Genomic DNA, 12,568 nt, shown 5'->3' with positions numbered 1-12,568 from the left:
CTTATGGTGCCCCTTCTAGAGGAAGAGCTTCCTTCTTGTACGGTAGCCTACCAGCCAACGGCGATATTCTATTCTATTCTATTCTATTCAATTCAATTCAATTCAATTCAATTCAATTCAATTCAATTCAATTCAATTCAATTCAATTCAATTCAATTCAATTCAATTCAATTCAATTCAATTCAATTCAATTCAATTCAATTCAATTCAATTCAATTCAATTCAATTCAATTCAATTCAATTCAATTCAATTCAATTCAATTCAATTCAATTTTATTTATATATTTATTTATATAATATTTTATTTTTATATTTATATAAAACACACTTGGCTGTGGAGACTGACACCTGTGTTCCAGCACCTTCTAATTCATTGCAGACCTGCTTTCTACTGATTCTTGCCTGACTCTTGACCATCCTGACCAATTCTCTTTCAGCAGCAGGTGATAGCTTGCATTTAATCTCTGATCGTGGCAGTGGCACAACTGCACTATACACGTTATACTTACAAACAGTTGTTTTCACAGATGATTTAGGATCTGTAGCTGCTTTGAAATGGCTCCAAGCAACTTTTCCTGACTTGTACAAGTCAATTTTCTTTCTCAGATCTGTGCTGAGCTCCTCAGACTTTCCCACTGTAGTTTTTCTGGCTGAATCTAATGAGTGGATCAAATGGGCCTTTTAAAATTAGCTGAGGTGGGTTTCACAAGGGTTTCAGAGATTCCATCATAGTAAATTCAGGGTTGTAGGAGTCATTGGAAACTCAAGATTGCCGTAATATACATGGTCTTTACAAGTGATCTTGTATAAGTGTTTCATTCACGACTGGATAGTTATGCATGTCAGGGCTTATTGTCCTGTAAAAGAATGAATTTGGAACCAGTCAGATGCCTCCCTGATGATGGTGCATGATGGTAAGAATTTAAACATCTACAGTGTTTAAAACTTTTGCCCATTGCTGTATATAAGAAACTCGTCAGGAGCAGTTTTTTGGTCATGGACAATTAATTTCATATACACATGTGGACAAAATTGTTAGTACCCCTCGGATAATGAAAGAAAAACCCACAACGGTCACAGAAATAATTTGAATCTGACAAAAGTAATAATAAATAAAAATTCTAGGAAAATTAACCAATGAAAATCAGACATTGCTTTTGAACCGTGGTTTGACAGAATTATTTTAAAAAATAAACTCATGAAACAGGCCTGGACAAAAATGATGATACCCTTAACTTAATATTTTGTTGCACAACCTTTTGAGGCAATCACTGCAATCAAACCATTTCTGTAACTATCAATGAGACTTCTGCACCTCTCAGCAGGTATTCTGGTCCACTCCTCATGAGCAGACTGCTCCAGTTGTCTCAGGTTTGAAGCGTTCCTTCTCCAGACGGCATGTTTCAGCTCCTTCCACAGATGTTCAATAGGATTTAGATCAGGGCTCATAGAAGGCCACTTCAGAATAGTCCAATGTTTTCCTCTTAGCCATTCTTGGGTGTTTTTAGTTGTGTGTTTTGGGTCATTATCCTGTTGCAAGACCCATGACCTGCGACTGAGACCAAGCTTTCTGACACTGGGCAGCACATTTCTCTCTAGAATACCTTGATAGTCATGAGATTTCATTGCACCCTGCACAGATTCAAGACACCCTGTGCCAGATACAGCAAAGCAGCCCCAAAACATAACAGAGCCTCCTCCATGTTTCACAGTAGGGACAGTGTTCTTTTCTTGATATGCTTCATTTTTGCGTCTGTGAACATAGAGCTGATGTCCATCCATCCATTATCTATACACCGCTTAATCCTCACTAGGGTCGCGGGGGGGTGCTGGAGCCTATCCCAGCTGACTCGGGCGAAGGCAGGGGACACCCTAGACAGGTCGCCAGTCTGTCGCAGGGCTACATATATAGACAAACAAGCACTCACACATTCACACCTACGGGCAATTTAGAATAATCAATTAACCTCAGCATATTTTTGGACTGTGGGAGGAAGCCGGAGTACCCGGAGAAAACCCATGCATGCACAGGGAGAACATGCAAACTCCATGCAGAAAGATCCCGGGAAAGCCGGGACGCGAACCAGGGATAGAGCTGATGTGTCTTGCCAAAAAGTTCCAGTTTTGTCTCGTCTGTCCATAGGACATTCTCCCAGAAGCTTTGTGGCTTGTCAACATGCAGTTTGGCAAATTCCAGTCTGGCTTTTTTAGGATTTGTTTTCAACAATGGTGTCCTCCTTGGTCGTCTCCCATGAAGTCCACTTTGGCTCAAACAACAACGGATGGTGAGATCTGACACTGATGTACCTTGACCTTGGTGTTCACCTTTAATGTCTTTAGAGGTTGTTCTGGGCTCTTTTGTTACCATTCGTATTATCCGTCTCTTCCATTTGTCATCAATTTTCCTCCTGCGGCCACATCCAGGGAGGTTGGCTACAGTCCCATGGATCTTATATTTCTGAATAACATGTGTAACTGTAGTCACAGGAACATCAAGCTGCTTGGAGATGGTCTTATAGCCTTTACCTTTAACATGCTGGTCTATAATTTTCTTTCTAATCTCCTGAGACAACTCTCTCCTTGGCTTCCTCTGGTCCATGTTTAGTGTGGTACACACCATGTCACCAAACAGCACAGTGACTACTTGTAACCCTATAAATAGGCCGACTGACTGATTACAAGTTTGTAGACACCTGCGATGCTAATTAGAGGACACACCTTGATTGAACATGTCCCTATGGTCACATTATTTTCAGTCCTTTCTAGAGGTACCATCATTTTTGTCCTGGCCTGTTTCATGAATTTATTTTTTAAAATAATTCTGTTGAACCACGGTTCAAAAGCAATGTCTGATTTTCATTGGTTCATTTTCATAGAATTTTTATTCATCATTACTTTTGTCAGATTCAAATTATTTCTGTGACTATTGTGCTTTTTTCTTTCAATTCAATTTTCAATTTCAATTCAATTTTATTTATATAGCGCCAATTACAGTCAAATTGTCTCGAGACGCTTTACAGAACCCATATGCCTGACCCCCAGAGCAAGCCAAAAGGCGACAGTGGCAAGGAAAACACCCTTTTAACAGGGAAAAAAACCTCGAGCAGAACCCGGCTCTAATGTTTCATTAACCAAGTGTCAGGCCTGCTGCTGCAGGCTCTGAATATGGCCCCTCCTTCCCCCCCGCCCCACTCCGAATCTCCTAGAGTGTATTGTTTCACTTTCTTGACTAGGTCGTACCTGCAGTGGGTTAGTTATCTTGTTCTGTAAAAATCTCTTTGTATAGTCCGCTAGCCTCTAGAGGCACTATTGAATTTTTCCGTATCTGTTAACACCAGTATCAGATTCTACTTCCGGTTGTTGTCTTCCGGTTCCGTTTTGTAGTTCTTGTAACTATTCGCCTTGTAAACAAAACTGTTTTTGCATTTACTCGTCTCCATCTCTTTCCTGTGCCTGAGCCTTACAGAAACCCGTAACACCGAGGTGTACCGACAATTTTGTCCACGTGTGTATCTGAACACAAGTCTCTTGTGGGACACTGATGCTGTGAGAGCTAAAAAGCTTGTCTAAGTTCCAGGTAAAATCACGCTGGTCTGTTCCCACTATGCATACAAAGCATTTTATTAAGGTCAGGCCAACCTGCTGACACTGACATGAACAAGATAACGTCTGACCTTCGCTCCGACCATCAAATTCCTTACCTACACAGGTGGTTTGGGCATCATCCAGGTGGTATCCCTCATCACAGTGGCAGGTGTAGCTCTCAGCTGTGTTGTAGCAAATCCCCTGGCCACAAATATAAGGGTTGATCTGGCACTCATCCACCTCTGGGCCAGAAGAGAGAGCATTAATGCAGACCTAATAATTGGTCCCAGAAGATACTATAAAGAGTCAGAAGGAAGCGCACCCTAACTTTAAAGCACCTCAAGTTAACAGTCTAATGCAAAAGCACCACAAGTTCACAAAGTCTACCACCCTCAAATAGCCTCAAGTAACTGGCTGCAAGTAAGGTGACTGAGATGCAATGATCTAAATTAAATTAATGTCCTTCACAAATTTTATTTAATCATTGTTTCACTTTTTGGCAAGCGACCGGGTTTTCGGCTGCTATTCTACATTAATTCAGATAGTGGAGACAGCAAGAAATGGCTACCCAAACGACCCAAACATCAAAAGAGAAGAAATATGTGGCCCAACAACTTCAAAGCTACTTCATTTAAAAAGGCAATTAGAATGCTACAAACTGCTAACTGGAAAATTATACCAAACAAAGGCAGGGATTTTCCTTGAAAAGGCATTATGCATTATCAGGTCTAAATACACTCCCACTGCACAGGAAACGGCGAAATCCCACAGGATAACACAAACTCAGAGGTCAACATCTGTGTGTAAATTCCTTTTCTAAAACTGTTTTAGCCAGTGGCTTGTTGTCTGAAATGTTCATGTATAAATTTCTCTGTCCAGTCACCCAGTAGAGCAGTGGTTCCCAACCTGTTTGGCTTGGAGCCCCCCCTATAAGCTGCACCCCAGCCCCAGCAGCACCTGTGTACAGTGACTCTTTTATCTCTAAGTATAAACATATTTCTACAAACTAATATCAATGACTTTAAAATATAAAATGTGAAATAAGTGATTGCACAAGTGCTCAACTCCTTTAAAGTAGCTCATCACATGTGCAGCCAAATGGTGCTACAAGCCAATTAGTCAAATTTGACCATCTGAGGGCAGTGAATGTGTCTCAAGGGAACATGGTATGAAGACACCTGTATCTGAAAGTTGCAGTCTCTGGTGAATCAGCACTCTTGGCTCCTGTCACTGAATATCCCTTTGGGTACAGTTAAATCCATAATTTGGAAATGGAAGGAATACGGCATATGTGTAAAAGCAGGCCGTCCTCAAAAACTGACTACCCTCCAAGACAGAATAGTGAGGGAGGCCACCAAGACATATATGACTACTCTGAAGGCCTTACAAGCATCTGTGGCTGAAATGGGAGAGACTGTGCATCCAACAACTGTCACCTGTTCTTCACCAGTCAAAGCCTTACGGGAAAGTGGCAAAGAGAAAGCTATTGTTGAAAAAAGCTCAACTCAGGTAGTGCTTGCAAAAAGGTATGTGGGTGACTCTGAAGTGAAAGAATCTTTTTGTAAATTAAAAACTACTATCAAAAAAATCTAAATTAAACGGACCATGATTCATTGTTGAAAAGCAGTAACAGGGAAAAACGTTCATTGGGGGTGAAAACAGTTTATAGGCACTGTAACTGATGTGCAGGTAACCAGTATCAAATTAACAAATTAATTCTGATTTGATATGAAATATAAGCATAAAACACATACGTTTGCCATCTGAAAGATGATGCTTTTTTAAAATGTACAATAGGGAGAAAAGGTTTCACAAAAATGTTAGGATGCTAGAAATACTAAATGTTAAACTTACAACTAAAATGCATAATTATAACTCGGTGTAAAACACACATTTTCCCCTTTAGGCACATATGAATAAAACGAAATAATGTGCATGTGAACACAGTATTTACTTAAAGTAAATATATTGTTTACCTAGAGCTACAGCTTGTGATGCTACAGCAATTACATACTTGTTACTACTAATATTTCCTGGCAACTGATTTACACATCACTGACATCTTTACTGGCTAAGTTTCAATGGGACAACTGGATTTAGTGAATCACTACTTAGAAATGAACTGGTGCTTACTTTACACACCAACTTAGTGTGGGGTGTACAAAAGGCTGGTGCAAACAAATCCAGGAGAGTAAAGAAAAAGAGAAAACTATGTTAATAAAGGGTTAGGAACAGAAAATAGTGTTTTTGCCATACCAGCTGACTGGGTGGGAGCGATGTCCTGGCCGGCATTAGATGGGAGGATCTCCACTGGTGCAGGAGGAGAGGTCCTCTCAACAACCTCTATCAATTTAAAAACACACAGCAGGAGACATTAGTTTAATTACAAACAGAATTTTTTATTAAGTCAGTATATTTGTTATTCAACAAATGTGGCATGTTGATTTTCAAACATTTTCATCACTAACTAGGCAATTTTGGTTGACAACATACTGTAGAAAACTGTAGCTGATACTCAGCTGTATTTAACCAAAAACATGATGACACTGGCAGCTCGGTGTTTCTCAAAAACTGCCTTGACAACATTTAGAGAGCATCAAAATCCTTACACAACAGTCTGTGGGGACTTTGGACCTTAATGCCATATTTTGCGTCAATCTAACAAATGACTGTGGTATCTTGCTTTGTATCTGAGTTGTGACATACCAACCGACCGACTTCCCCAGCCTTTGCAGTCTACAGCAGTTTCAGATGAATACTCTCTGATGACACGAGAGGCCAGAGAGGAGACCAAATTAATCAAAGCCGCAAGTATGCGCATTAGACCTTAGCATGACAGCAATGCTTAGAAGGGCAACTTCTCCAAGTGGCTGAGTTCTCATAGTATCATAGGATAAAAATATCATGGGTACCACCCGTGGCCATCAAAACAGGCAATACAAGGCTACAGTGTATAGATCACTCAAAATGGATGAACTACAGAGGAAACATGAACAAATGTCACCTGTTCTCAGGTTCTGCTGAGATATACAGGGAATTAGAATCTGCCATAAACAGCATGAATGGAACTTTCCAAATTAAAGGGACAGGCCTGTAGTGCTGCACTAGTAGTATATAGACTGACTGATACTTACAACCAGCTGAGCATCAACTAAATTCCATAAGTTGCTTCTTGCTGACCAGATACATACAGTCAAGTCCATAAATATTTGGACAGTGACATGATTTTCAGCATTTCGGCTCTGTACATCACCATGGATTTGAAATGAAGCAATCAAGATGTGCTTTAAGTGCAGATTTTCAGCTTTAATGTGAGGGTATTTACCTCCAAATCAGGTGAACACTGTAGGAATTACAACGCATTTTATATGTGCCCTTCACCTTTTTAAGGGACCAAAAGTAATTGGACAATTGGCTGCTCAGCTGTTCCATGGCTTGGTGAGTTTGGGGGCTGGGCTTTGGTTCTATTGCTATGGAAGCGTGCTGTTTCCCTGGGCCGTTGTTCTGCAACAATGTTTATGTACACTACTGTTCAAAAGTTTGGGGTCACCCGGGCAATTTCATGTTTCCATAAAAACACACTTTTATACATGTGCTAACATAATTGCACAAGGGTTTTCTAATCATTAAATAGCCTTTCAACACCATTAGCTAACACACTGTAGCATTAGAACACAGGAGTGATGGTTGCTGGAAATGTTCCTCTGTACCCCTATGGAGATATTCCATTAAAAATCAGTCATTTCCAGGTAGAATAGTCAGTTACCACATTGACAATGTCTAGACTATAATTCTGTAACACATTTAATATTATCTTCATTGAAAAAAAGGGTTTTCTTTTAGAAATAAGGACATTTCTAAGTGACCCCAAACTTTTGAACAGTAGTGCAGGTGCTACTTGTCCTGAATAAAAGGAACTGCAGCAGGACATTGCATTGTAATGAGACAATCGATGTTATTCACTTCACCTGTCAGTGTTTTCATTGCTCTGGCTGATCAGTGTATGTGTTATTTGCTAATCCATGCTCTTGTAACTATTTTTCAGGGCCAAAGAGCAATATGAAAAAAGGAATGAATGCAGAATTGTCAGCTCTATTATCTAGGAGCTGCACTGTTCCGAAAATGTGACAGTGGCTTGAACTGAAATAGCACTACAAGATGCTATCCAAATGGCATAAAGAAAGAAACAAACGACTTAATAAAGGAGTGACATATATTTAAAAGTCCTTCTAATACCAGTGTGAAAAGATAATAGCACAGTGGCCTTTTAAGAACATCAGACTCATCTTGTCAGTAACAGAGGACTCAGGTGTTCTTCTTCGTCTTCTGAGTTCTAGTTTGAAATTTTCAGCTGGACCTTGTTACAGATGGCTTGGTTTTCATTTTACTATTCGCACAGTTACTTTAGGATTTGCAAAAATTTCAACATCACATTGTTGCGTTGCAGTACAAACAAACTACAGCTGAAATGGAGTACCGTTGAGGCTGACAAAGTGTTCTAAATGCTGGGTTCAGACTATACAACATCACAAGTGAAACAGTGCTACCCAAAAGATGTAGGCTGTCAGGTCTGACCGCTCATCACTTTATTATGTGTATTGTATTATAGTTGACTACAGAAGATGCCACCTCTTTATGTCCCGACAAAAACACAAGCCTCAGCATTGTCTAACAATCTTTCACTTAATATGAGACGATGTGTCCAAGACAGCAGTACAGAGCTCTCTTCTGAATAATGTGAGGAAGTGAAAGCATGACTAATGGATATTCAAAGGATAAGTGATGCTGTCCTTCTGGTGCGAGTCACCGCTGGGTCCACATTCATTTTTTTTCTTTTTTTCTTTTTCTGTTAAGAGCACAAGACACCCAATAACATCCACACTACTTCTACTCTTGTGTCCAGTAGTTGGACCTTGAGAGCTCCTTCACAACAACATCACACATCAGTGTAAAAACGCTAGCTACGATTGGTTGCACCCAAAGTGTTGTTGCTGTGTCTCTTGGCCAAGTCCCAGCCAGAATTTTGGAGTCTGTAGCTGTCTGTCTGACACAGTGACAAACCTATGAGAGAGAAATATCCTGCAGTCTGAACGCTACATAAGCTTGACAAGCTGAGTCTGAGATGTCCAAAACTGGCCACCGTACCACAAACTGTAAAGGGTAGTGAAGCAGACACCTGGGTAGGCAGCCTCCATCTTGACAGTGGACACACCTGGAGATAGCTGGGGCAGGATAGGTTCAACTACTGGCCTATTGCTAACCACAGGCACTACCAGCTCCTTCAACAAGACACACACAATAATACCAAAGGGAAAAGATCAGCAGAGCATTGTATACATGTTTCAGTTGAAATGTACTCATTTGAAAATTGCTTCTGTCATGCAATGTACGCATTGTACCAGGAGGCAGATTAGCATTCAGCTTGCAGGGCAACTGACTGCAGTTTATTAACAGAGCAAGAATGAACAGCTCAGTGAGGAAGCCAGAAAGGAAGAAAATGTCTGCTGCTTCAGCAGAGACTTTGTCTGTTTGGGTCAATGCCAACGGTTGCAGTCACTTGATGTGTATATACACATCAGAGGTGTAAACAGTGACTTGTTGCTCAGTGCTGACCAGCGAAAGTCATGCAGCAACATTGCTGACTTCATGCAAAGGTGATTCTGCAACTTCTCAGCAGCTCAGAGGAGTGAGTCTGTGCATGCAAACTGCTTCTAAATGTTCACTCTGTAAAGCACCCAACCTACCTGATCTGGTGCAGTTGTTGCTACTGAACAAAAGGAAAAAAGGAACAAAATTTTAAATTGACGATTTTAATATTATACACAGTGTGAATGCAGATGGGATTGAAGTTTTAAAGCTATGTAATCTAATCATTTAAATCTACGGTATCTATTCTTTAATGTAAAGACTCAAAAGTATTTGCTGAATATCTTCAGCACAAAGAATTCAGATATTCTATGTTTATCCTATTGTCAAAAAACCCCCCTTGGAATGTCCATTAGCTCTAAATACGTTGTGACTTTCCTACTGTGTACTGTGGTTCTCGGTTTGTTATTTACTGAGGTTGCTAATTAGTTACTATGGCTTATGCGTATGCATATTTTCTTAAGGTACTGTCACGTAAAACAGATGGACACTGTGGTAATGCACTTGTTGAGGAATTATCCAACCACAAATTTGGTTGCATTTTGGGCAGCCAGGCAGTGGACAGTGTTTGTTGAGTTTCGCAACAATAAGTTACACTGCCAATGTTATTTGTAATGAACATGTCAGCCAGAGCAACAGATTTGCACATTTAAAAAAAAAAAAACTATTCTCAGACAACAATCAGTTGCTCCAGCATAGAAGAAGAAGAAATATTAAGCTCTGGATACCCAAACATGACATGTTATAAGGATCAGTCCACAATTGGTTTAGGCTGGCCAGAAGGTGGCACAGTAAAAAACTTCTGTAAATCCTCTTCTGTAAAAGAAATGATGCTACCATCTTGGTTATGAAGTGTACTACTCTTTTGGATGAGCTATTTACTATCAGCTCTGGTCAGACATGATAGCTATCAAAACGTACTAGCGACTAATGACAGACCCTTTTGGAACTGAACAGGGTTACATAAAAGTGGATGGTGCATCACAGCTTATAGCTAAATACATAACTTGTTTTGGACTTTCCACATTCCCTCAAAAGTTTGAACAAGGACTTACTGTTCAAGTTCAGGTCAAGCTCAGGTTTCTGAAAACTGAGCTTCATGCAAACAGTTTATATGTTTTACTTCTATGAGCTACTCTACACTAATTGTCCACTGACATTAACAGATCTTGGATCTAAACTTCTTGCGTAAACACAAGTGGGAAATTGAGTTACTACTGGTAGTGAAGAGCGGGTGAGTGTAGTCTTATGTAAATGGATTGCTGCCTTGCTTCTGTTAAGGAAGTACTTCCCTATTTTACTGCTAGTTTACCTTATCAATTGTTATGTGGAAACTTTCCAATATTGTCCAGATCTACAGTTCTGAAAGCCTGTGTTTTCAGGTTAGAGTTTATTATATAGTCATAAGAAGACAGCCTAATCACAGGAATAATTTTTATGATTCTTCACAATCAGCAGATAAAATGCAAAGACAGTCATCTGCAATTAAAAGTTACAATTGTGAACAACAGTTTACATACACTGGCAAATACGTTCTTTTATGAAACACCTTCACTGCATATCCATATCAGACATTTCTTTGAGTAGAACCTTTACTAAATACCATGTTCAGTAATTATGCACAGTCTATTGTCCGTGTTGTGAAAAATCTTAAACATTGCAGACCACATTCTTATGTCTGAAATACAGAAACACGGCAAGCAAGGCTATAATGGCTTTCTGCTATGCCAAAATACCAGTGTGTATGGCTGCCAGGCGCCTCATTACTTTCTGGTGGTATCCAAACACTAACCTACACAAGTTTTGTGCGGTGGATTTCTGTCAGATTGTTTTTTTGAGGCCTGTCCTGTGTGCCTGGAAAACTCTATACCCCTCTGCTCCAGCAAAACTTAGTAGCAATTTGGACTCTGTCTGGCTTTGGCGAAGATGTTGCAACATTTCTCCTTCCCTTGGTGGCTGCCAAGCATGTCCTGAATAATAACAGGAGAGGCTGAAGCGCCTCTCCCTCTCTCAGCCAGGTTTATCTCTCCCCCTGTCTCTCTCTCCCCTCTGAAGGGCTTGTAGGCTGGGCTGTGTTTGAAGTAAATGTGTGCTGAGCCAAAGCACTTTAATCCTCGTGCTCTACAAACAAATGTCACAAGAGGGATGTTTCTTTTAAGATCTGAGTTCCTAATCACATGCAAGAGGGATCATAAATAGGAGTTTCTAATGTTATTTTGGATATGTAATTTGCAAAATTCAGATAGGTGTTTATCCCACAGTCTGGATATTTTTTCACTAGGACACTGATAAATTGATCCTACATTTGACAAATGAGAGCAAAAAAAATTAGATTCACTGTTTGAAATTTGTTACATCTTTATCACTACGGTAATTAAAAAAAGATGGTAATAAAAAACTCAAACTGTCTCTTTCTGCACTGCATAAATAAAATCATCATCACATCTTTGACAGGGTTGCACAGTGGCTTGGTGGTTAGCACTTTCGCCTTGTTGCTAGAACATTAGAAGATCCCTGGTTTGCGTCCCAGGCTTCCCTGCATGGAGTTTGCATGCTCTCTCTGTGGGTTTTCTCTGGGTTCTCCGGCTTCCTCCCGCAGTCCAAAAATATGCTGAGGTTAATTGGTAACTTTAAATTGTCCATAGGTGTGAATGTGAGTGTGATTGTTTGTCTGTATATGTAGCCCTTTGATAGACTGGTGCCCAAAGTCAGTTCCAGCCCCCACCCCCCACATCCCTGACCCTAATAAGGATTAAGCAGTGTATAGATAATGGATGGATGGATGTCGTTGACAGGAATTTCAGTTAAAATCATATCAGATAAAACGCAGATAATATCTCAAGAATCGAACTGTTACATGGCAAATTCTACAACTGACAGAAAACTGTGGTTTTCACTAAGGGATCCAGCTGAAGTCTAGTTGAGTGATGATGATGTTTACCTGCCTCCCAATACTTATTCAAATGCAATAAATGACCTGCATTGCCCCAATTGGCCCTCAGTGGTCCATTACATAAAATTATTGTAGTCCCAAATCAAACATACTGGCAGTCAGCAAAATCCACTACTGTATTGTCCTCCATCCAGGCTGGATGAACCCAGTACTTTGCACTTCATTTCCCATCACCGTAGGTGGTAACTCCAAATGTGTAAAGAGAAAATGAACTAGATACAAAGAACTGCACTGGTGTTATGCAAAAAGAATACAGACTTTACTGCAAAAACCTACATTAAACCTATCATTGTTAGAAGCGCTACATTTCTGAGGGAGTTTCAGCACATCTTGTATGTAGTATGTCTTGTTGAATTGTAAGGTCCTGTGTTGCTCGGGTATAAG

General features: G+C 40.1%; 1 protein-coding gene across 7 annotated transcripts in view; it reads right to left on the bottom strand.

The window, feature by feature from the left end:
* Positions 1–12,568, bottom strand: part of ltbp1 (latent transforming growth factor beta binding protein 1) — a 164,489-nt gene that overhangs the window by 35,169 nt on the left and 116,752 nt on the right. For 4 of the 7 annotated variants that reach the window (XM_023296177.3, XM_023296186.3, XM_055018550.1 and 1 more), the window contains 4 exons: positions 9,330–9,352; positions 8,762–8,864; positions 5,842–5,928; positions 3,702–3,827 (listed from right to left, as the gene is read on the bottom strand). In XM_023296177.3, coding sequence (XP_023151945.2) covers positions 3,702–3,827; positions 5,842–5,928; positions 8,762–8,864; positions 9,330–9,352 — 339 coding nt within the window. The remainder of the gene's footprint in view (positions 1–3,701; positions 3,828–5,841; positions 5,929–8,761; positions 8,865–9,329; positions 9,353–12,568) is intronic. The other 3 variants (XM_023296191.3, XM_023296202.3, XM_035942162.2) reach the window with 2 other exon arrangements.

The sequence above is a fragment of the Amphiprion ocellaris genome, chromosome 16 (assembly GCF_022539595.1).
Source record: "Amphiprion ocellaris isolate individual 3 ecotype Okinawa chromosome 16, ASM2253959v1, whole genome shotgun sequence".
NCBI classification, from domain to species: Eukaryota; Metazoa; Chordata; class Actinopteri; family Pomacentridae; genus Amphiprion; species Amphiprion ocellaris.
The sequence above is the reverse complement of the archived record's forward strand: the minus strand, read 5'-3'. Positions and strand labels throughout refer to the sequence as shown.